Below are 25,067 nucleotides of genomic sequence, written 5' to 3'. Positions count from 1 at the left end.
AATGAAAGGTTGATTTCATTTGGATCTTGGGGTATATTGTCCATATATATTTAGTATACAGTGTATAAAGTTTAGTTTGATTGCTCAGATCTTACTTAGATTGGTTGTAAAGGCTGAGGCTGGTTTCACACTTATACAAATTGGATGCGCATGACAGGAGATTGTGATGGGCTCTCTATGGAGCCGGTGCACATAGATTCGGGGCAGCTGCGGAGCGGATTGCACAGAGGTCCTATGTGTCTTTGGCTCCACTTCAGGTGCAAATGCAGGCAAAAATTTGGGCCTGATTCGTCCCTGAAACGCACTGGACCCCCGCTGCGAGTCGCACGCAGCATAAGCGTGAACCCAGGCTGAAGGTTTTTTACCTTAGGGTAAATAAACCTTCAGCGTGCATCTCCTCCCCCAGATACTTACCTAAGCCCAATCTTGATCCAGCGATGTGCAAGGGCCCTTACTGAATTAATACTCAGCAAATGCTATGTAGGCTTTTTGAAAACACCTAATCAGCATTATCTATAATGGGCCAGATTCTCGTACATAGGCGTATCCTTGCGCGGGCGTAACGTATCCGATTTACGTTACACCTCCGCAACTTAGACGGGCAAGTGCTGTATTCTCAAAGCACTTGCTTCGTAAGTTAAGGCGGCGTAGCGTAAAAAGGCCGGCGTAAACCCGCCAAATTCAAATGTGGGACAGGGGGGCGTGTTTTATGTTAATGTTATGTGACCCGACGTGATTGACGTTTTTCACGAACGGCGCATGCGCCATCCGTGGACATATCCCAGTGTGCATTGCTCCAAATACGCCGCAAGGACGTATTGGTTTCGACGTGAACGTAAATTACGTCCAGCCCCATTCACGGACAAATTACGCAAACGACGTACAATTTTCAAATTTCGTCACGGGAACGACGGCCATACTTAACATTGGTACGCCGCATATACGCCTCATATAGCAGGGGTAACTTTACGCCGGGAAAAGCCTAACATAAACAGCGTATCTGTACTGCGTCAGCCGGGCGTACGTTCGTGAATTCGCGTATCTAGCTGATTTACATATTTCAAAGCGTAAATCAGCGTACACGCCCCTAGCGGCCAGCGTAAATATGCAGTTACGATCCGACGGCGTAAGAGACTTACGCCGGTCGGATCTAATAGAGATCTATGCGTAACTGATTCTAAGAATGAGGCGCATAGATACGACGGCACAACTCAGAGATACTACGGCGTATCTGGAGATACGCCATCGTATCTCCTTTGTGAATCCGGGCTTATATGTCCAGTCCCCGGAGAACCATTGTTGTTCAGTTTCAACAGTCTTTTTTTTGTGAGCCCTTAGGCCGGCCATACATGAAACAAATTTCTTTAGCGATAATTATAGGTAGAAACCGGCATGCTGGTTGTCCCCAAGTTGGTCGATTAATCAACTTAGTACATTTTGCCCACTCGTACACGGTTCGAATCTCGGCCTGTTTAGCAGGAGATTAGAACTGCTTTACTGTCAGTGTGGCTACTCTAAAGAATGTATTGTGGTTGGAAAACTAAAAGTCTGGTAAAAATTGAATCAGGATTATTATTATTATATTGTTTTGTAGTTTAAATAAAGCACATCATTTACATTATAATACACTAAAACATTGGTTTGAGAGTAACTTGGTTTGAGAGTGTTTTGCAAGACAAGCAAAATTTTTTAATAAATTGTGACTTGATATTCAAGCAATGTCTTGATATGAGAGTAGCGTCATGTCACAACTGAGGATAAAAGAGAAGAGAGGCACCTCTAAGTGTAACAGAAGGTACCCAGGATCTAGCAAACTCACATGGTTGATGGTTAAAACAGGCACATCTAAATATGCATGCAGGCATCTGGGGTAAAGCTGTCCACATAGACCGTCCTCCATCAACGTCATCTCTTCCACGCTGCACTCCACAAGCGTTTCAAGCCTCACTTTCAGATCGCTCTACTGCAGGGTAGTCTTCCAAGTCACCATTGCAGACTGACAGCGGTGAGAGCCAGAAGTGCAGAGGATAGTCTATGTGGGCAGCTTTACCCCGGATGCCTGCATACTTAGATGTGCCTCTTTTAATCATCAACCATGTGAGTTGTTGAATGTTGCACCTTCATTAAATGGAACCATATTGCTACCCTTAGGCTCCTTTCACACCTAGGCGACAAAACGCCCGACGCTCGATACGCTGGAGGGGCGAATTTCCATTGCTGTCTATGAGATGGTTTACATCTCACGCCGAACGCCGAAACGCCGTACGCCTGCCGCCTGAAAACAAGTCCCGGACCCTTTTTTTCAGGCGGCATTGGCGTTCGGCCATAGACATCAATGGAAATGATATGTTAAAAAAAAAAAAAAGTAAACAATTCGCAGCAAAATACGCTGCATACGCGGCGTTACAGTGTGAATGCAGCCTAAGAGGCGCCTCTCTTCTCTTTTATACGCTGTAGCTCCTGCTGGATTTTGCTTCTAATCCGTTGTGGAGGCTTCCATTTGTGGATGGACATTTTATAGTTACATGACCTGGTCAGCTTGCTATAATCTTTTTATATGGACTATAAACTGACTGACTTATGAATAAATAATTGTGGAACAAATCATCTGAGTTTCCATTATTTCTTATGGGGAAATTTGCTTTTGATATACAGGTGCTTTGAATTACAAGCATGTTTTTGGAACAAATTATGCTCGCAATCCAAGGTTTTACTGTAATAAGGAATGTGAGCAACCTGTTCATGGACATAGATAAGGTTCAATGAGTTTTTATAACCAGGCTTGACAGATTTCCCTTGCGTGTACCACTGCTTCCATCCCTGTTTGGACAGGCACAGGTAGCTTTGTATCAGTATGATATTTCATAAACAGAAGAGCAAAGCAAGAATCTGACAGATGGCTTTTATGTGACTATAAAAGGGTAAATAAGTATTAACACATTACAGAAAAAGTGTAAAAAAAAAAAAATTGTAACAAGTGAAGCAATGAAACAATCCACTTACTGCAGTCTTTCCCTTTAACTGGATCTGGCAGATAAGCACATGACTTCCCTTCGTTTGGTACAGCAACTCGCCATCTTGATCCAGTGCTGTCACATTCTGTGTATTCATAGTGATAATCACCCTAAAAGAAAATACATGCAACATTTAATAAATACATAAAATGTATAAGAAACACAGTTAGTGGAAATGACTATCATTTTTTATAACAAGCTGCTATTTTGACCAACATCTGTGGAGGAATCAGGAATACCTTATGGCTGTGTAGGTCTTTTCTTGTTTAGCCACAATTCAGTAGGTGCCTATATCAAACTGTAATCTTAATTTATCAATATATGTACGGTATTCAAGTTAGGCCTCGTACACACGACCGAGGAACTCGTCGGAAAAGACACATCGTTTTCCTCGACGAGTTCCTTGTTAGGCTTGTGGAGAAACTCGACAGGCTTTCTTTGCGTACACACGGTCAAGACCAAATCTCCTCGTTCTCAAACGCGGTGACGTACAACACATTCGACGGCAGGGGAAGTTCGATTCCACTGGCACAACCCTTGGGGCTGCTTTTGCTAATCTCATGTTACTGCGTGTTAAGTAAAAGTTTGGTAAGAGACGATTTGCACTTTTCAGTCTGTTACAGCGTGACGAATGTGCTATCTCCATTACAAACGCTACTTTTACCAAAGGTGCACTCCCGTCTCATACTTTATTCTGAGCATGCGCGGGTTTCTAAGCATAAACACGAACGTGTTTCTCGTCGAAAACCAGCCCGACGAGGAACACGACGAGGAAATTGAGACTCCCGTCGAGGAAAAAGAGAACTTGTTCCTCGACAGATTTCTCGATGAAAAGCATACACACGACCGTTTTCCTCAGCAAAAAAGCTCTGCCACCAAGTTTCTTGATAGATTCTGTCGAGGAAAACGGTCGTGTGTACAAGGCCTAACGCTGCCCATCCATGTTATGGTATGAAATAAAGCTCATTCCAAGGAAAAGATTGTATCTTTCAGAAATTCCAAATAAATTAGACTAAATCTAGTTGTTTTTGTAATTGTTTTTTAAGAAAAGATTGTGCAAATTAATCAAATATATGGTTAACTATTCATTTATCATTTTGTGTATTGCTAGTAATGTACAAAGTTCAGAATGCCACTGCATTCAGACTTCTCAGATTAATTTAGAGCATTCAGAACACTAATAAGTAGTTCAGAATTCGATAATCTCTAAACTGGTCTTCCTTATATAAGAAAATGGCAAATTATGTGCATGATCACATGACTATAGCCTATAATTTTATAATTATAATTCTAGACCACTAATCTCCAAACTGCAGTCCGGGGGCCGGATGTAGCCCTTTGCTGGCCTTTATTTGGCCCTTGCGGAACTATTGCGTCCACTGACACCAATGGCAGGACACTATTCTTCCCACTGACACCAAGGATGGGGCACTATTCCTTCCTCTGATACCAATGGGGCAATGTTCCTCCCACAGATGGGGCACTGTTTACTCCCATTTTTAGCCAGGCTATTTTCTACTCTCACTTGCCACAGTCTGGCCCCCTCAAGATTTAAAAGCAATGTAAACTGGCCCTTTGTTTAAAAAGTTTGGAGACCCTTGTTCTAGACTAAAGATTTTTTTTTTCTACTTTGGACAGAGTTGGGAATAGTTAGAACTTCTCTCAGATTTTTCTTTACTATAACAATTTTCTCTCGCTTTTATGCCTATGATACCAGAACAAGGAACAAGGCCTCGTACACACGAACAAGGATCTAGACGGGCGAAACACATCGTTTTGCTCGTCGAGTTCCTTGTTAGGCTGTCGAGGAACTCGAAGTGCCAATTTTCTCCATTCCCGTCGAGGAAAAAGAGAACATGCTCTCTTTTTGGCTCGTCGAGTTCCTCGACAGTTTCCTCGTCGAAAAATTTACACACGACCGGTTTCCTCTGCAAAAAAAAAAAACAGCAAGTTTCTTGCTGGTTTTTGCCGAGAAACTCGGTCGTGTGTACGAGGCCTCAGGGAAATGGGTTAGTAGGAAAGCACAGACAGCAAAACATTTTATTAAATTAAAAGCAGTTCTAATCTATCCCTGTTCTACAAAAAAAAAAAAACATTTGTCTTCGTAAAAAAAAAAAAAATGTGTCCTTTTTATATCTATGATATTCTACTTCCTTTTCATTTAAATAATTTTTCTATGGGGGTTCTGTCTCCACTAGCTTTGTTTTGATGTTGGTCAAGCAGTAAAGTGCATTTCTGTATAGTGTTTTATTACATGTAATCTAATACCATAAGTGCACTTCGGGGATGTCTGATGTAACACATCAATACATTAACTTGATACTACAGTATAATATGGTGCCATTTTTTAGTTCCTTGTTATGCTATGAGATACAACCTAATATTCTGAGTAAAATAGTTGGATATAAAATATGATTTTGTTCATTTGACATCCTACAGTATGTGACTAGATGGTGACTTCGTATTTTTTTATGTATGTACAATACTTTTTAAGGCTTTGGGGTTGATATACTAAAAATGGAGAGTGCAAAACCTGGTGCAGCTCTGCATAGGAACCATCTTCCAGGTTCTACGATGATTGCCCACCATGTACAACTGCATTAGATTGGGCACTGTTCAGTTTTAGTACATTAACCCCTTTGTATTACAACTAATCCAAGTAAATTCAAGGCACTGCAGTGCCATTACAGACATTATATTGTCACCCAGCACAGTTGTAATCATACGCATTGGGAATCGTTCAAGATGTTGATAATTCACTGACACGCCAGTTGACATCAAATTAATTTAACATGGACTTTTATTTAAAAGTGAAAGTGCTGCTAATCCTCCTCCCCACCCCTGCCCAAAACGTTTTATCTCCCTTACAGGGAATGGATACTTTTTTTGACAGGTACCCGCTCCCATTTTCTCAATTCTAACCTAGGCTAGAATAGCAAGGATCATCCTGCCCCCTACTTGTCCACAACCTCTTGGGACACCTCATACATCCAAAGAGGCTACGAGTCTCCCTGCACCGCACCATCTCACAATGCACAGTGGAGAGCTGACTGAAATTCTTCCAGAAGTCACAGCCGGCTCACAAATCCAAGATGGTAGTGCTGGGAACTTGCACGAGTGAGAAGAACTGGCTGAGGGAATACAGCGCTGAACAATGTTAAATGTCCGAATACCATCTTAGGTTTATTACCAGCTTCAGAATCAGTGATTCCAGAAGCATAGTAACATGGGTTTCTGGAGCAGTGATGGCTACTATGCCCTTGACCCTGGGAGGTGGTGCTCTCACCATGGTGGAACACTTTATCTTTTCCTCATACTATTCCACTGCAAATACGATCATCATGTACTCAACATTTAGAATATGGTTTCATACTGACAAGTTTATTAAAATGTACACATTACTGTATGTATGTGTGTGCATGATTGGTGTTATTAACCTCCCTGGCGGTATGATTCTTTCAGAAAAAACATGCTGAAAGCGGTACCATTATTTGCAAGGAAATTTGGCGTTTTATATTGTAGGTCTGTAATTTTTAGAAATAACTCACTTAAATCTGACCAAACAAGATTCTAATAGGCATCCCGTGTATTACATTTTTTTAAAAACAAAATTATAAATTATAATATAATAAATAATTATAAATAATTATAACAAATAATAATATAATTATAATAAAAATTATTCAATAATGTAATCAAATTAAAATCACTGAAATTTGCTCAGTTGCAGAATTGTTGCTGTCATTATTTTTTTTTTTTTATGACGAATTTCCCCACAAATCGCTATCGCACAATTCTGCAAGTGATTATAATTTATTATCGCTGTTTTTTAGCTGATCTAAAACTATTTTTGACATAAAGGGACACTTTTGGTTGCTATGGACAATCTACAGTTTGCAGGGAGAAAAAAAGGTTTTTATTATATAAAATGACATGCAGGACACTGGGCAGACCACTAGGGACAGGGGGGGTGTGTTTTTTTTACATACAGTACTGTAATCTATAAGATTACAGTATACTGTATGTAATGTGTTTGTTTACGTTTTTGAATTTGGCGCCGTTCTCCGTCCCCGTGCGTCGTAACGTCGCAGGGAACGGAGATCGGCGTCACACGGAGGCACTATGTGAATCGAGCGAGGTCCCGCTCGCTCACACAGCGCGGTGGCATCGCTGGATCCAGGGACAAGGTAAGTAAAAAGTGCCTGTGGATTCAGCGAGGCGAGCCCGAGACTGACTCGGGGTTACCGATAGTAGCAGGAAAATCTAACCCCGAGTCAGTCACGGGAAGACCGCCAGGGAGGTTAATAAAATACAATGTAGGACTCAAGTTTAGACTTTGCACCCTTGACCTATGCCAAACACAAATGTAACTACTAGGAGATATATACCGGTACATGTAAAACCTATGTAGGGAGTTTGGTCCTGTGTATCATCTGAGGCTGTTCACTTCACTGGGTGTATGGAGGGTTTATATCCACTTTAAAGTAAATGTATCAACAGAAAAAAAACTTAACAACTGCTAATAATAAAATTCTACCAATGTCTAATGCAAAAATACCCAAAAATACTTATTCTGTACTTCTTGAATTATAGAATTGTCCCTATTTGGCTGAAATTACAGCAAATGACTGAGAGTTGTTACACGTGAGTAACTAGGGTAACTATTAACTTGTAGTGATTTTTTTATTTGAATAAGGAGGGTGTAGCACAGCAATGCTCCTGTTTAGGATGTCAAACAATACACATGAAAGATAAGGCACTGAGCTAAATATATGTATATTCAGCTGTTGGGGGGAATTTGCTCTGAACAAAATCAATACAAGACCATCAGTGAGGTAAAGACTACAAATAAGTAGACATGTGCAAACATATATGATAAGTGCAAAGCTACAGAGCTTTCATAAGCTTACTGATAATCAATCTAACTGACACTGCTAAACTGTGTGGGTAGCTACGCTTCAAAAGACCTTGCACACACATACACACACCAATTACTATATAATGTATCTAAAAAAAAAAAAAACACGTTACGGTCATTTATAAAACACATACAGTATGTGTATTGTAAAATTGCTGCATGACGGAAATGTTTCTAATATGCAAACAGCCATATCATATGTAAGGGAGACCTTCTTCAACTATTCCTGCAGAAACTGAAGCCCTTGTCTATAAAAAAAAACCGTTTGTAAGTTAGAAGTCAACACTAAAACAGTTATTTATCTTTAATTACATGTCTTATCAGCCCTGTTTCAGAAACACACGGCTTTCTTTCAACACCTATAAAGCCTGAGTCATGCTACTGGTTTTTATCACTGCTATTTACAAAGCATTGCTAGAACAGGAAGCACCAATCAGATGCTTGCATTGCTTCACAAATCATTAAAGCAAGCAAATACAGGCACACAATGGGGTTTATTTACTAAAGCTGGAAAGCACAAAGTCAGGCTCACTTCTGCATAGAAACCAATGAGCTTCTTACCCCAGCTTGTTCAATTAAGCCTGGTAATAAAATCTGGATGCTCATTGGTTTCTGTGCAGAAGTGAGCCTGATTTTGTGCTTTCTAGCTTTAGTAAATAAACCCCATTGTCTACTTAAACGTGGGGTATGCCTGTAATGTAGTAGTATGGCTCAAAACACAATAACATAAAGGAACTCTTAAGCCGGGGACACACAGGCCAAATGTCGGGAGACAGCTGATATTTGGCCCATGTGTACATGGGAGTCCGCTCCATAGGGCGGGGGGGGGAAGCAAATGACCCCCCTGGAAAATCGAGGTGTTGAAGAGTCTAACGGCCGCGGGCTGTCTGAGCGGTCCCGGGCCAGATGTCACACAGGCACAGCGAGCAGAGTGAAGCCGCCTCCCCCTCCAGTGTTTATGTGTACACAGGGGGAGGGAACCTGCTGTGCCGCGCTGATGGCTGATCTAAGGTACTGAATGGGATGGGGGAGGGGGGGTCCATCTGTGAAGGGGGGGTTTGTGCTGAATCGGGGGGGTCCATCTGTGCTGAAGGGGGTACATCTATGCTAAAAGGGGGGTCTGTGCTTAAAGGGGGTCCATCTGTGCTGAAGGGGGGCTTTGTACTGAAGGGGGGGTATGTGCTGAAGGGGGGTCCGTGCTTAAAGGGGGTCCATCTGTGCTGAAGGGGGGGTCTGTGCTGAATGGAGGGGTCTGTGCGGGATAGGGGGTCCATCTGTGCTGAATGGAGGGGTCTGTGCAGAATGAGGGGGTCTGTGCTGAAGAGGGGATCCCTCTGTGCTGAGTGGAGGGGTCTGTGCTGAAGGGGGGTCCATCTGTGCTGAAGGGGGGTCTGTACATTCTCTAGGCCTGGGATATGCAATTAGCGGACCTCCAGCTGTTGCAAAACTACAAGTTCCATCATGCCTCTGCCTCTGGGTGTCATGCTTGTGGCTGTCAGAGTCTTGCTATGCCTCATGGGACTTGTAGTTCAGCAACAGCTGGAGGTCCGCTAATTGCATATCCCTGCTCTAGGCTATATTTATATGGGCATGGAGTGAAGCTGAATTATCTCAAGAGCTATTTCACACTGCCAGCTGGCCGCATTATCAGTAAAGCGGAGCTAAAAATCGGCGCTTTACCATCATTTTAGCTGCGCTACTCGGCCGCTAGCGGGGCGCTTTTAACCCCTGCTAGCGTTTGAAGAAAGGGTTAAATATGACTGTGCATCGCCGAAGCGCTCCCTCTGAAAAAAATTCAGCGGATGCCCATGAATGTGTATGTTAGTCTGTCCAACAGAAGCTGGCCATTTGGCTGGCTTCCATCGGATGTGGAAAACCAGCAGCCGACTGACTCCCAATCAGCGCTCTCCAATCCAATGGCAGAGAGAACTTATTGGAGTGTGCGGGGGGCTGTCCCCCTGTCAGAACACAATAGCTCAGTGGGGGAGATCGCTATACTATACTAATTTCACAAAGTTAGTATAGTGGCTTCGACCAGAGCTGAGGTTTTTTTTTTTTCGTTCAACCCGCTACAAATAATAGTGAGTACCAGGCTTAAAATTGGTACTAAATTCTAGGCATCTTTTATCTTAATGCATATTTTGCACATAAAACTGCTCCAGTTGATTTTTCTGCTCCCCGTCCCCAAACACCAATTAAGTCCTTCGATCTGTGCCCCTTCCAAAAGCTTCTGGGGTACTGAGAGCAATTGACCTCTGCTGCCCTCAGTCAAATTGCTGGGAGGAGGAAGAAGGGGGATAACTTGCCAGGCACTGTGAGTGTCTATAGGTGCACACAGCTCCGACCAGGAATATGCATGCATGGGTGTGTCCTTAGCAGCCAGCTAGCTAAAGAGACAACCGCAAACAGGAAAGGGGTGCCCTGTGGCTTGAGGACTGGCCTCCGCACAAAGAAGGATGCAATTTTAAAAAGGAAGAATCCTTCTATAAAGTAAAGCCTCGTACACATGATTGGATTTTCATCGAACAAAGCGTAGGACTTTTGTCCGAAGGGCGTTGCTCAGGAATTTGTATTGCATACAAACGACAAAGAATTGTCGGCCAACAAACACGAAACTTCAAGTTTTTTCAGCTCTTTAGCGCAACCCTTTGGGCAACTTCTGATAATTTTGTGTTATGGTGAGCATTGCTTCTAAGCATGAGTGTTTGTACTTGTGTACACACGATTGGAAAATCCAACGACACACAATTGTTGGCAGACAATTTTAAAACATGCTATCCCATATTTGTCCGCGGAAAATGTAACTATTGTTCGATGGAGCGTACAAACAGCCTGTCATCACACAATTCCTGACGGATAATCCGATTGTGTGTACGAGGCTTAAATGTAGGCCTCCTCTTAAAAATAAAAATAATCTAACTACACAAAATTTTTGTGTGATGAACGACATAAAATCGAAAGATTCCTCCATCCACAATAAACAGCATGGATGGAAGAGAATCCACTGACTGCTATTTTATTCAGGCATCTGCAGCAGCCAATTCTGCCTGAATACCTGAACAATGACAGGTTAGTCAAGCATTTTCCAGTAGGCTCAACTTTTGAATCGAGCCATGCAGAGCTGACAGGACCATCCACAACTCAAATTTTGGTAAATTTAGCAGGAACCGGCTGACATTTAAGCTATATAAGTGTGAACAGTAACATAGGGCCAGATTACACCGCCGCAATTTTTCATTGCAAGTGCCTGATTCACCAAGCACTTGCGATGAAAACCTACGCCGGCGCAGGGCGGGCCAATTTAAATGGGCGTGTGCCATTTAAATTAGGCGCGCTCCCGCGCCAGACCTACCGCGCATGCTCTGTTTCCGAACTCCCGTCGTGCATTGCGCGCTGTGACGTAATTTTTATGAACGGCGACGCGTGTAGCGTAATTCCGTATTCCCGGACGGCTTACGCAAACGACGTTGATTTTTACATTTCGACGCGGGAACGACGGCCATACTTTAGACAGCAATACACTTGCTGACTAAAGTTAGGGCACCTAAAACGCCGACTAACTTTGCGACGGGAAACTAGACTAGTGGCGACGTAGCGAACGCGAAAATCCGTCGTGAATCGCCGTAACTCCTAATTTGCATACCCAACGCTGGTTTACGACGCAAACTCCCCCCAGCGGCGGCCGCGGTATTGCATCCTAAGATCCGACAATGTAAAACAATTACACCTGTCGGATCTTATGGCTATCTATGCGTAACTGATTCTATGAATCAGCCGCATAGATAGAAACAGAGATACGACGGCGTATCAGCAGATACGCCGTCGTATCTCCACTGTGAATCTGGCCCATAATATTTAATGGGGAAAAGTTTTCATTTCAGGCCTCGTACACGCGACCGAGAATCGTCGTAAAAGAAACATTGTTTTCCTCGATGAGTTTGTCAGGCTTGTCGAGCTTTCTTTGCATACACACTGTCAAGACAAAATCTCGTCGTTCTCAAACGCGGTGACGTACAACACGTACGACGGCACTATAAAGGGGAAGTTCGATTCCACTGGCTCCACCCTTGGGACTGCTTTTGCTAATCTCATGTTACTGTGTGTTAAGTAAAAGTTTGGTAAGAGACGATTCGCGCTTTTCAGTCTGTTATAGCGCGACGAATGTGCTATCTCCATTACGAACGCTACTTTTACCGAAGGTGCGCTCCCGTCTCATACTTTATTGTGAGCATGCACGGGTTTCTAAGCATACACACGAACGTGTTTCTTGTCGTAAACCAGCCCGACGAGAAACACGACGAGGAAATTGAGACTCCCGACGAGAAAAAAGAGAACATGTTCTCTTTTTTTCTCTCGTCGAGATCCACGACAGTTTTCTCGATGAAAAACATACACACGACCGTTTTTCTCAGCAAAAAAGCTCTGCCACCAATTTTCTTGATGAATTTTGTTGAGGAAAACGGTTGTGTGTACGAGGCCTCACTCCAGAAAAGTGCTGAAAAAGTACACCAGTGTGAAAGGGGTCCAAATCTAGCTTTATGGCTTGTCCATACCGGGTGCGTTGCATTGATCAATGTAGGCTCAGCGCAAAGTGCCATGTTCATACTATACAAGTGTGTCTGTTGGCTAAAAATACAGAATATGTGCATTTTTATGCAACAAAATGCACAAAACCATGTTACAACACGTGCTGAGTTAAATGTAGTATTTTGTTAACTTTAAAAAAAGAGAAAAAGAAACAAAAAAAAGGAAAACAGTAAACACTGCTGCGCTGCATGTACACTATAACGTGCACCCGCTGGTGTTAATGGATCTTTAGATAATGTTAGAAGCACCAAATACTGTGTGTTGCTTTTTATAGGTTTTGAGAGATGAGATTAAATGCCTTTTTAAATTCAGTGCTGATAATATATGCCACACATGACGTGTATGTCAGCACTCTGCATTACTGACAAGGGCTTATTTGCAAGACTTAAAAAAGAAACAACTGTTTTTGAAAAGGTGTCTGCGCTGGCTTTCATCACACGGCCACTGCAAATGTGTCAGAGCGTGGAAGAAGTGCAGACCACTTTACTGCTCTTTTATCTAATAAGTAATGTAATCATTGCATGTATCAGTGTATTTCTCCCTTCAGGCCTGTCCTGGAAATTATGGTGTGTTAACGTGCTGTATTTTGTATTTTATTATGTATTTCCTTAATACAACTTATTTATTTGGAATGGGCCACAGCGCAAAGCAAAAAGCCCCAAAAATTGATTTGATCTTTAAAAAAAAAAAGCAAAGTTAGGCTGGTTCACATATATGCAAATTGGATGCGTTTTAACCACTTGCCAACCGTCGTAAAACTATGTACGTCGAACAGAATGGCACGGGCAGGCCGATTGGAGTACAGTTACATCCCTTTAAATCCACCAGGGGTGCGCGTGCACGCTCGCCGCGTGCCACAAGAGTGCAGCCGCGGGTCCCAGGAACTCGATTGTTCCCGGGAGGCCCGCAATTGCGGTCGGCAAGTGCACAACAGGGGACTGCCTTTGTAAACAAGGCATTCCCCTATTCTGCCTAGTGGCACTGTCACTGATGACCGTTCCACGTGATCGGGTCACGTGTAGCCACGCCCCCTAACAGTAAGAATCATTCCCTAGGGAGCACTTAACCCCTGCAGCGCCACCTATTGGTTAACCCCTTCATTGCCAGTGTCATTTTTACAGTAACCAGTGCATTTTTATAGCACTGATCGCTGTAAAAATTACAATGGTCCCAAAATGGTGTCAAAAGTGTGCGATGTGTTCGCCATAATGTCGCAATCACGATAATAATAATAATAATAATAAATAAAAAAAATTATTAATAAAAATGCCATAAAACAGTCCCCTATTTTGTAGAAGCTATAACTTTTGCGCAAACCAATCAATAAACGCTTATTGCATTTTTTTTTACCAAAAATATGTAGAAGAATACAAGAGAATACAATTATAAGGAAGAGAGAAAACTCTCCTCCAAATATAGGGATTTTTGAAGTGAGGTGTTGCTCTTAGTATTTAAGGTAAGCGCACAAAACACAATGGTTTTTAGAAAAAAAACATTGTGTTTTGTGCGCTTACCTTAAATACTAAGAGCAACACCTCACTTCAAAAATCCCTATATTTGGAGGAGAGTTTTCTCTCTTCCTTATAATTGTATTCTCTTTTATCTATCTTTTCATGGGATTGTGAGTCACTGTTGTTCGATCTAGTAAACCATTCACCCACCCCGTTTTTCTTTCTTTTTCATGTAGAAGAATACGTATCAGCCTAAACTGTGGAAAAAAAAAGTTTTTTTATATAATTTTGGGGGATATTTATTAGGGCAAAAAGTAAAAAAATATAGAATTTTTTCAAAAATGTTTTGTTTATAGCGCAAAAAAAATTAAAATCGCAGAGGTGATCAAATACCACCAAAAGAAAGCTCTATTTGTGGGGAAAAAGGGACGTCAATTTTGTTTGGGAGCCACGTCGCACGACCGTGCAATTGTCAGTTAAAGCAACGTAGTGGTCTGGTCTTTGACCACCAAAATGGTCTGGGGCTGAAGCGGTTAAACTTCATCTAATTCGCTTGACATGCGAATATGACCGGCTCTTAATGGAGGCGGTTCACACATGTCTGGGGCAGCCGCAGTGTGGTTTCAAAAAGGGTCCTGTGCATTTTTGGGTCAGTTTCAGGTGCGAATTCAGGCAAAAATTCACACCTGAATCGCACCTGGACTGGTAGACAGAAACGCACCACCCCAGATGGATGGAGTGCGCACAGTGTGAATTGTGGTGCGCCACAGTTCAGGTGCATTCCCACTGCTGTAATAGAGCATTGACATGGCATTTAAATGCTTTATAATAACATGCAATAAAATGCATGTTTCCCCCATATGCATGTTTCCCCCATACATTACCACAATGCTAAGATGTTAATGGGGCCCCTAAATCAAGTCAATCTTCCAATGTAACTTTGTTTTTTATGTTGTGTAGCTAAGTATCTTGTGTTGTCCATATTGAAACAGTTGCCCCAAAAAAGAATTTTGGGAGTGTATATCATGTGCTATCCAAACAGGTTCTGCATATGAATACATCAATCATTACTTTTGTTTAGAGCAAAGATTGCCAGCGGCTGTTGTATATCACCCTAGGGAAGGTAGTCTGACCAGTCATGGTATGTCACCTAATTGTACAAATGACAGTTTCCTCATGCTACTCTACTGTACATTGAATGCTACAAAACACAAGTTGCAAATAGCAAGTTCACAGGTAATTAAATGATTAGGAAAAAAGAAAGAACCTGCAAACATACTTCAGGGTGATGAATATCGGCACCTTGCATGTTTTCCAAGTCATAGAAATGGTAGATGTGAATACTTTGTTGTACTCAGAAGTTTGCTGCAGGTAACGTGACCTTTTAAAGTGAGATTTTTCAGAAAGACATGAGAGCAATTAAAAACGCATATTTTACTCACTGTTTTTCAAAATGATCAGTTTAATAGACAATTATTAGATGTTCCCTTTTAGACAATATAACTTCTAAATGTTAAAAATCTACCTGAAACTATAATCTTTATTTTAAATACCGTATTTTTCGGACTATAAGGCGCACCGGGTTATAAGGCGCACTATCGTTGAGCGCCTAATAACAGGTTTTTTTCCATACATAAGGCGCACCGGGTTATAAGGCGCACGCGGGTATAGAAAATGAATGAATGAATGCACACACCTCTGTCACACGCAAGCGCCAGCTCCGTAATGCCGTTGCATTGAAGTGACGTCACCGTGGCTCACTCTGCGCCCCATGCCTCGCTTTCAACAGTGTCACCGTACCAGCTAGTTTCACTGCTATACGGACGGTTCGACATAGAGGGGCATAGGAGCGTTTTACAGCTTACATCTGGTGCGGAAGGACGTTACAGTAGAGACTATTTCCATGATCTACATGCCGGATCTCTACTATTTACATGTAAGTGGATGCTGTAAACCTATCATGTATGTCTGTAATGCTCAATACAACCATACATAAGGCGCACCGCATTATAAGGCGCATTGTCGATTTTTGAGAAAATTTAAGGATTTTAAGTGCGCCTTATAGTCCGAAAAATACGGTAGTGTTATTTATTTTATGAAAATGTTCAAGCACATAAATATTACAAAGTGTGTGATACCGCCCCCCTGGAGGGTGCTGGAACAATCCAGGGTGGGTAGTAGTAGCCTCAGGTGTAACTGGGGAGTGTTGAATAAAAATAAGGGGGTGATGAAAGCAAAAAGAAAGAAAATAGGAAAATTAAAGACAAAAAATGTGTGTTTCATTTGTTGTGTAAAATTGAGTTAAAGCCGTATTGATAATTTTATTTTCCAAAAAACACACAAAATGCAAGTTATAACCGATCAGTGGTCAAGTCCACCGGCAAGCCTTTAAGACCATCTCCAGGAAGGAAAAAAAATCCCTTGCAGTGGGGCTGCATCTGCACTGAAAGGGTTATGTGCTTGTTTTGTCCAGGGGAGGGAAGAAACCCTTAGGCCCCGTACACACGTCCGAGAAACTCGACGAGCAAAACACATCGTTTTGCTCGTCGAGTTCCTTGTGAAGCCGCCGAGGATCTCGGCGAGCTAAGTTTCCTCATTGACTAACGAGGAAATAGAGAACATGTTCTCTATTTGGCCCGACGAGATCCTTGTCAGTTTCCTCTGCCAAAAGTGTACACATGACCGGGTTTCTCGGCAGAATACGGCTCCGATCGAGTTTCTGTCTGAATTCTGCCGAGAAACTCGGTCGTGTGTATGGGGCCTGATGCCGCGTACACACGATCGGAAATTCCATCAAGAAAAACAGGGATTTTTTCCAAGTTGGCTCAAGCTTATGTTGCATACACAAAATTCTGACCGTCAAGAACGCGGTGACATATAACACTATGACGTGCCAAGAAAAAGTTCAATGATTCCGAGCATGCGTTGACTTGATTCTGAGCATGCATGTTTTTTTGTGCTTCGGAATTGCATACAGACTATCAGAATTTCCGACAAGAATTTTTTTTTTTTGGAAAAATTGAGAACCAGCTCTCAAATTTTTGCTGTCAGAAATTCCGACAGAAAAAGTCAGATGGAGCCTACACACGGTTGGAATTTCCGACCAAAAGCTCACATCAAACTTTTCTTGTCGGAAATTCCGACCGTGTGTACGCAGCATTAGTTACTTACCCGAACCTCTACTACCCCGGCAAACAGCACTGCCCTATGATCCAGAGGTGGACTGTTCCTGGAATCTTCATGATCAGAGCAGGGCTATGGACACTGCTCTGGGCGTGACGACTTCAGGACTCAAGACTGCTAGAGTGCGGGGGTACAGGAGCTGCAGGTACTGCCTTGTGCCGAGAGGAGTGGGGGATCTAGTAAGTATATTGTCTTTTATATTTCCCCTGTTGAATATAGATACCTAAAATAATGCACATTTGTCACTGCATCTTTCTTTTTTTTCTTAAAAGGGGGCAGTAGGCCAAATAACTTTGGTAACTTCTACTTTAAATTAAGAATCTTATTAGCTTTTAAGCTGCAAAAACCCTTTCCTTTTCAAATTGAAGGTGATATGCGAAGCTCAATTTGTGTGGCTCCTTCATTGTTGTCACGTCTTTTAAACAAAAGATAGTTGCTACAGCATCATTTATAAGAAAAAAAAAGAGAATAGTAAACCACCGGGAGTGAATGGAAACACCTGTCTCTGGGATTAGCATGTAGATGCTTTTAAAGATAATACAAAAGGAATTGCCTATGGGTGAAGAGAATTTCCATATATAGCTGTGGGATTCCTCTAGAAACCGGGAACTCGCTGTATTAGGTACCCCCTACTCCAGTGATCTCCAATAGCTTCCAGCTCAATAAATGCAAGGGGTTCTCTAATTAGACAAGGTGGAGAGTAATATAACTGCCCCGACACTCAGAATGTAGCAGGGCAGCCGCGTGGCAAAGGACCCAGAAGCTAGTGGAGGTCTGCAGTCCTATCTTCAGTTTCTGTTGTCCTGATACAGAAGGACAACGGAATGCTAAACTGCAATCGAATTTTAATTTTTGGGTTTAGGTAGACTTTAAAAATACCAATCAATATGAAGAGCAAAGTTTTGCTCTGGAGATCTTCTTCAATTATACCTGCTTATATTTCTAATATAATAAAAATTTGCCAATTTCGTCTCAATAACCCCTTTGGCAAAGTCCATTTGTTTTACGGAAGAGGAAAGGGACATTAGTACGCCAAGCATACATTCCCTACTGTTGTTGAACAACTGTGTTACTCATTGTATTTTGGTAGACAGAACTTTAGGACATATTTCTGAACATGTGGCAAAAATGTCAATTTAAAACAGAACCTCTTTTAGGCAAAACTTTTTTTTCTTCAATTTGGATGTGTAATAAGTTAGGTAGTGTCTACTACGCGTTTTTTAAAATGCATCTCTAGATTTTAAGGGCCAGATTCACATACAAATGGACAAGCGGAAAAAGCTAATTAGCATACCCGACGCGGAAAACGACGCGAACTCCGCCCAGCGGGCGCTGAAGTATTGCACCTACGATCCGAAGGCGTACGAAGCCGTACGCCTGTCGGATCGAAGCCAGAAGCCGTCGTATCTTGGTTTGAGGATTCAAACTAAAGATACGACGCGGCAAATTTGAAAGTACACCGGCGTATCAGTAGATACACTGGCGTACTCGCTCTGTGAATCTGGCCCAAAATGTCTATAAAAAAATGTTGTTTTTATTCTACATTGTTCTTGTTTATTACTGTATTTTTTTATGGCACGTTAAAAAATCCCCTGTTTCCATAAACAGTGTCACTTCTGGGGATTGTGCCTCTTTTTTATTGCACAAGATTTTCCACCTAACACTCCAATAACACTCCAATAAGGGAGGGTCATAACCCCCGTCTTTTTTTTTTTTGCCATCTGAGTTCCATTGGGGAGACTTCCTTTCACTTCCTGTCCCATAGCCAAAACAGGAAGTGAGTGGAAATCTTTGTAAATTAAGGTGATTCAATCCCCCCCCCTCCCCCCGGTCATAAGAACTAGTGTCCCCATTGGAATATTTCCTCTCTATTACTTTTTTGGGGACAACCGAAAAGGATTTTTTTTTTTTCAATAATAGTAATAATAATAAACAGGACAAATAAAGAGGATGAATCTCCCTAACGGGGACACAGAAAGCAATGAAAACAGACCGGTGTTCTAATCGCTCTTCACTCTATCCAATTAAAAAAAAAAAAAGTTTGACCTTTAGTTATAATTTAAGATGGTAATTCTATTCGCAGGGCAAGCTATGATTTTTATGGACACATTTTTTAAAGCATTCTATGTCTGTCTACTATCTTCCATTAATAATCAATACAGGCCCTATAAAACCAAAGATCTGTTTACTATGCCAGCGATTTCTAGCCGTTCATTAAGTCTGTGGTTGCGCTGGAAATCAATACTTTGTCACATGACAACATTCAATATTTATATGCTTTAACAGAAGCTGTTGGTGAAATCCTATCACCTAATATTGTATAATAGGTATATCACAATCAAATCTTTTTGTTAAAATTAATAATAACTAAAAATAAAATGCAATCCTGTCACATTTTAAGGTAGACGTGGGACGTTTTTACAACCTCTCCTGAACGATTTAACGTGACACATAGTACAACACGTTTTACAAAATTGACATGTCGCGTTTTGCTGCATTTGCGTTTTTTTTTTTCAAAATAGCCCAAAATGAAAAACGCTTGTAAACGAAACGCGGCTAAATGCGAGTTACAGCGCTTAGCCGCATTTAGAAGCATTCGCCGCTTGAAATGCCTCTAAACTAAGCTTCTGAACCCATTTTTTTGCATTCCAAAAAAAGCCACTAAACTCAACTGCCTAGAAATTACTATAAACGACCCTGTGTACATGTACTGATAAGATTACATAGAGGAGAGTTCAGGAACAGCTGAAAAAATTCCCAACTACCCCTCAAAGTCCGTTTAGCAGTAGCGGTGTACATGAGGCCTAAGAAACAATGCAGGTGTCGTGTCAACTTTCTATCTTCGTGCTGCTTTTGTCATGTAATCAGTGTTTTAGTCTCTTCTATTAATAGGAAACCTCATAGTGGGGAGCTCTTAAAGGGACACTAAAGGCAAAAAAAATGTTGATTAAAAATAACAAACATGTTATACTTACCTCCGCTGTGCAGTTTCTTTTGTACAGAGTGGCCCCAATCCGTGTCTTCTGGGGTCCCTCGGCGGCTGTCTCTGGTCCTCCTCGCAAAAGCTTCCCACGTTCATGCGCGCTCCCTCGCATAGTGGAAAGCTTTTGCGAACGCGCTCCTGTGATACAGTGGCGGCCATAGCCGCCGACTGTATCACTCTGCCTCGCCCCCCGGGGCACCGTATCATCCATTGTCATTGACAGCAGCACTAGCCAATGGCTGCGCTGCTATCAATCCGCCCAGCCTAGCCAATCAACGGCCAGGCTGGGAACCGAATAGGATGACGAGAACGCGCACGGGACTTTCGAGTGGAGAGGTAAGTAAAACAGGGGCTCCGGGGGGGGGGGGGGGGGGGGGGCGGTGCTATCAGATGTTTTTTTACCTTAATGCATAGGATGCATTAAGGTAAAAAAACTATTACCTTTACAACCCCTTTAACACTACCGGATTTATTCAAATGGCACTACTTTTTTGGATTGGAAATGTCCATTCTTTTCAGTATCTGTATGCTATATTTTATTGCACACTGGATACACAGTTGTGATTAATGGATATAGTTTACAATTTATTTTTCATATACAATAAAGAAACTAAAGAGATTAAAATGTTACATCTAGAAACAATGGGGGTTACAAAGTGCACTTGAAACTGCACTGAAAGTTCACTTGGAAGTGCAGTCGCTGTAGATCTGAGGGGGACATGCAAGGAAAATAAAAAACAGCATTTTAGGTTGCACATGATTGGATGATAAAATCAGCAGAGCTTCCCCTCATTTCAGATCTACCCCTCAGATCTACAGCGACTGCACTTCCAAGTGCACTTTCAGTTAAATTTCAAGTGCACTTTGCACTTGTAGTTTGCACTTGTAGTGCAAAGTGGATTTGCCTTTCGTAAATAACCCCCAAAGTTTACAAGCATTTCCTGCTGATATGCAGGGCTGCCATGTGTAATTCCATTAAGACAATATGGCTTTTGATGAACTCAGATGTAACTGTTCAGCAATATATTGCTGAAAATTTGGTTGACATTATGGCCATGTTAAATGTAGCCTATTCAGGTAGATCCTGCACTTCAGGATCAACAGAGGGGGACAGGTGTATCAACAAGGTCCATTTTTTAATGTCTCCCCACTGGTATAGTGAAATCAGCTTCACATGCTGATCTTAACCACCAGACCACCATTAGGTTAAACACAGACATATTCTCCTGCTTTCCGCCGCTGCTGGAAGTCTGGTGTGGCGGGCACAGGGTGGATCGCTTACGTGGGGGCCATTTTAAAGATATATAGGGGAGGGAAGAGGAGGAAAGGTGCACAGAGCTCTCACCCCATCCTTGGTTGGGGCACGTCTGTTGTGTTAAGACCCACATTCCTGGACATAATGTGATTGTTTCAGAGGTTTGTTTCCTGATCTTTTCCGATGCATTATTTATAATTTTTTGGGTGGTATTTACTACTAGTTTTTATTTCCGCTGCTTGCCAAGTTTGGGTTTTATAAATGAGTGCCTGTTACAGCCATACATATGCATATGTATTGTAAATATGTATGTATACATATTTATATCTTTTTACTGGTCTGGTGGTGAGATTTTTTCCCTACAGTAGTCCAAGTGTATCACCTTATAATTTTTGTCTTTTTCTACAGCATTCTTCATAATTCCACAGAACCTTATATGTGTCGGCATTAGTAGGATGCCCACCTCATCCAAGCTGGACCCCTTTCTTCTTCCTCACAAATAGGGATGAGCTTCGTATTCGAGTCGAACTCACGTTCGACTCGAACATCGTATGTTCGATCGTTCATCGAATTACGAATGTTTTGGGCCATTCGCGCCAAATTCGAGTGGCGTGTCTCAGGCCATAATTCACTGCGGCATCGCAGTGCATTGCTGGCTGATGATTGGCCCTTCAGTTCACCTGCCCCTGTCTATCCATTAAAATGCATGTGCCTCCACTGTGGGGACGCTCATTGTTTAGTGTTAGGACCACAGATATTGCAGGGTGCCTTGGCGCGGCTCTGTGGCTCATGCATGCGTTTGCAAATGCGTGCGGACTGAACCCCTGTTTTTAACGCATACTGTAGACAGGTTAATTGGTTTTCTGCAAGCTGGTCGGTAAGTAGGCTTGGTTTTTCCCTGGGCATTCCCCAGGTTTTTGTTGTTGATGATTGGCCAAGCATGCACTATGACCCACATGCTTGGTCAATCACAGCGCGCAAAAAACGGTGAGCCATAATTGGCCAAAGCCAGGGTGGCTTTGGCCAATTTTGGCTCAGGGGGTTTAGTACACGCCCCACTATATAATGCTGCCTGGAAGTCGGCCTTGTGTAGTGTGTTGGTGGTTTCCAAAGAGAGATAGAGAGAGAGAGAGTCATTTTTTTGGAGTTAGATAGACCAGGCAGGCAGGCAGGCTAGTCAGTTAGAGTTACAGTGTGTAGAGGATATATATGCATCCCAGGTGTTGTATATATATTTATACACTGTATTGAGTTTAGATAGATCCGCTCTTCCTAATATACTGGCAGGCATGTGATTGTGCTAGCTGCAGTATTTTCACGTGGTGTACTGTCTGTGTCCTCTGTACAGTGTGCACCTAAAGCTACTTCAATAGATTTGCTGGTGTTTCTCATATTAATTCCTAAAGGCAGTAGAGCTGCACGTTTCTGGGAAAATCTGAGAATCACAAAGAATCTTAGAATGAAGATCATGATTCTCTCACGATTCTCAAAAAAATGCATGGTGCTTTTGTTAGCATGCATTTTTGTGATTTTTTTTTATTTTATTTACACACACATTATATATTATATATATATATATATATATATATATATATATATATATATATATATATATATATATATATATATAAATAAATAAATATATATATGTGTGTGTGTGTGTGTAAATAAAAAAAAAAATCACAAAAATAAAAATGCATGCTAACAAAAGCACCATGCATTTTGGTGCAGCGGCATTAAAAAAAAAAAAAAAAGGCCCATGCACTTTGGTGCTAATGAGGGGTGACATGCAGTTCATTCTCAAATTAATAGGCTGTTCTGCAGCAAGGCACATACTCTGATGCATCGCATAGATGTGAAGTTGAACCTTTAAAACACAGTCAGGAGGCCGAGGGGCATCAAAAACCACAGCAGTAATAGCAGCATGGCTGTTTTGTACAACGTCACTACAGTACTATCCTACCTCACTGCGCACTCACTGCTCTAGGTTTTCCAAAAAGCTTAAAAAAAAGATTTTATGGCTGAAGCTACACTTTAAAAAAGTACCAGTTAAAAATTACAAACAGATTCTACTTAACAACAAACCTACAGTCCCTGTCTTGTTTGCACCGCCTGTATACTGCTGTTCAAAGTATATAGGGCCAAAGGGGCTGGTAATGACCTGGGGGGAGGGGGGGCGGGGAAACCCATGCTATTTTTCTCAATGATTTTCATCCATATTACAGGGACCAGACATTACATTAAAGCCGCCAGCAGTTTTAAATGACTTTGTTCTTATAGTAACACACAGCAGGTACGATATTTAAAGGAATTAAAAAAAAAATCACTTTAAGCATCATTAAAATCACTGCTCCAGAAAAAACTACAGTTTTTAAAACTTTTTTTTTCCATTGATACATGTTCCCTGGGGCAAGACCCAGGTTCTCAAACCTGTTTTACGACAACAACTTGCATATTAGCCTTTAAAATCAGCACTTTTGAATTCGAACGTTCGAGTCCCATAGACTTCAATGGGGTTCTAAAAGTTTGCGCAAACGATCGGTCCGTTCGACGATTCTGGTGCGAACCAAACGGGGTGGTGTTCGGCTCATCCCTACTCACAAATACTTTGTTATAATCACCTCATCTTTCATATACTTCTTCTGTATATAGACTATTTTTGTATACAAAGATTTTTTTATTTTATTTAATATCTATTAGATCTGGGCCATTTTTTGAGGGCTCCTTATTGTTGTCCACACTTCACCAGGCCTTCTCGCTCTTGGGGTAACAATGAGATATCCGTCAGATACAGTTCTATACATACATTTCATTGGTTATGTCTATGTGAGTGTACAGTACAACCACATTGTATTCTTTTAATTTGAATGTATATGCTGTATATTAATTGTGGTTCACTCTCTAAAATCATAGGGTCTCCTCATGAAGCTAACTGATGGCAAAAACTTGTTGAGACTCTAGACCACATCCTGCATTTCTGCCCTGTCTTCATATGTTAATATGTTGATTTATGAAAATGTATATGGTAATTATTTTCTTTAATTTTGCTTTTCAGATTAAATACAGCCATCCACAGGTAGATGTTGGTTCATCAACAGGCATGGAGATTGTTTGAACGTCCAGTATACAGGACTTTCACTTACAGGCCTGGCATATACCCGTGAGCATGGCATTTGCCCAAACTCCCTTGTCCTTTAGAAGGGAGTTATTTACACACGATCTTTGCTAAGAACTACTTTCACAATAGTCACCACCAAACTTCACAGCAGACTTGAAACTGGTTTCAAATGACAAATTTATTTTATTTATTTTGCATTAGTGTAAATATGAGATTTGAGTTTTTTTTTACCCCATGCTTTTTTCTATTACAAGGGATGTTTACATTCCTTGTAATAGGAATAAAAGTGACACATTTTTTTAAAAAGAACAGTGTAAAAAATAAAAATAAAAGGTAAACTAAATAAGAAAAAATAAAATACATTTTTTAAACGCGCCCTGTCCCCCCCGTGCTCGCGTGCAGAAGCGAACGCATACGTGAGCAGCGCCCGCTTATAAAAACGGTGTTCAAACCACACATGTGAGGTATCACCGCAAACGGTAGAGTGAGAGCACCAGTTTATTAGCCCACACTTAGACACTTTAACCTCTTTTCTCCTATCCTTCACGCAATATGGGT

General features: G+C 41.6%; 1 protein-coding gene across 1 annotated transcript in view; it reads right to left on the bottom strand.

Annotated features, from left to right (window-relative positions):
• ELAPOR2 (endosome-lysosome associated apoptosis and autophagy regulator family member 2) overlaps positions 1–25,067 on the bottom strand; it is a 159,249-nt gene that overhangs the window by 111,545 nt on the left and 22,637 nt on the right. Inside the window, exon 2 of the mRNA XM_040343432.1 lies at positions 3,004–3,124. Within this exon, the coding sequence (XP_040199366.1) occupies positions 3,004–3,124 (121 nt within the window). The remainder of the gene's footprint in view (positions 1–3,003; positions 3,125–25,067) is intronic.

Source organism: Rana temporaria, chromosome 3 (assembly GCF_905171775.1).
Source record: "Rana temporaria chromosome 3, aRanTem1.1, whole genome shotgun sequence".
Classification (NCBI taxonomy): domain Eukaryota; kingdom Metazoa; phylum Chordata; class Amphibia; order Anura; family Ranidae; genus Rana; species Rana temporaria.
Note: the sequence above shows the minus strand (reverse complement) of the source record. Positions and strands in the feature narration are given on the sequence as shown.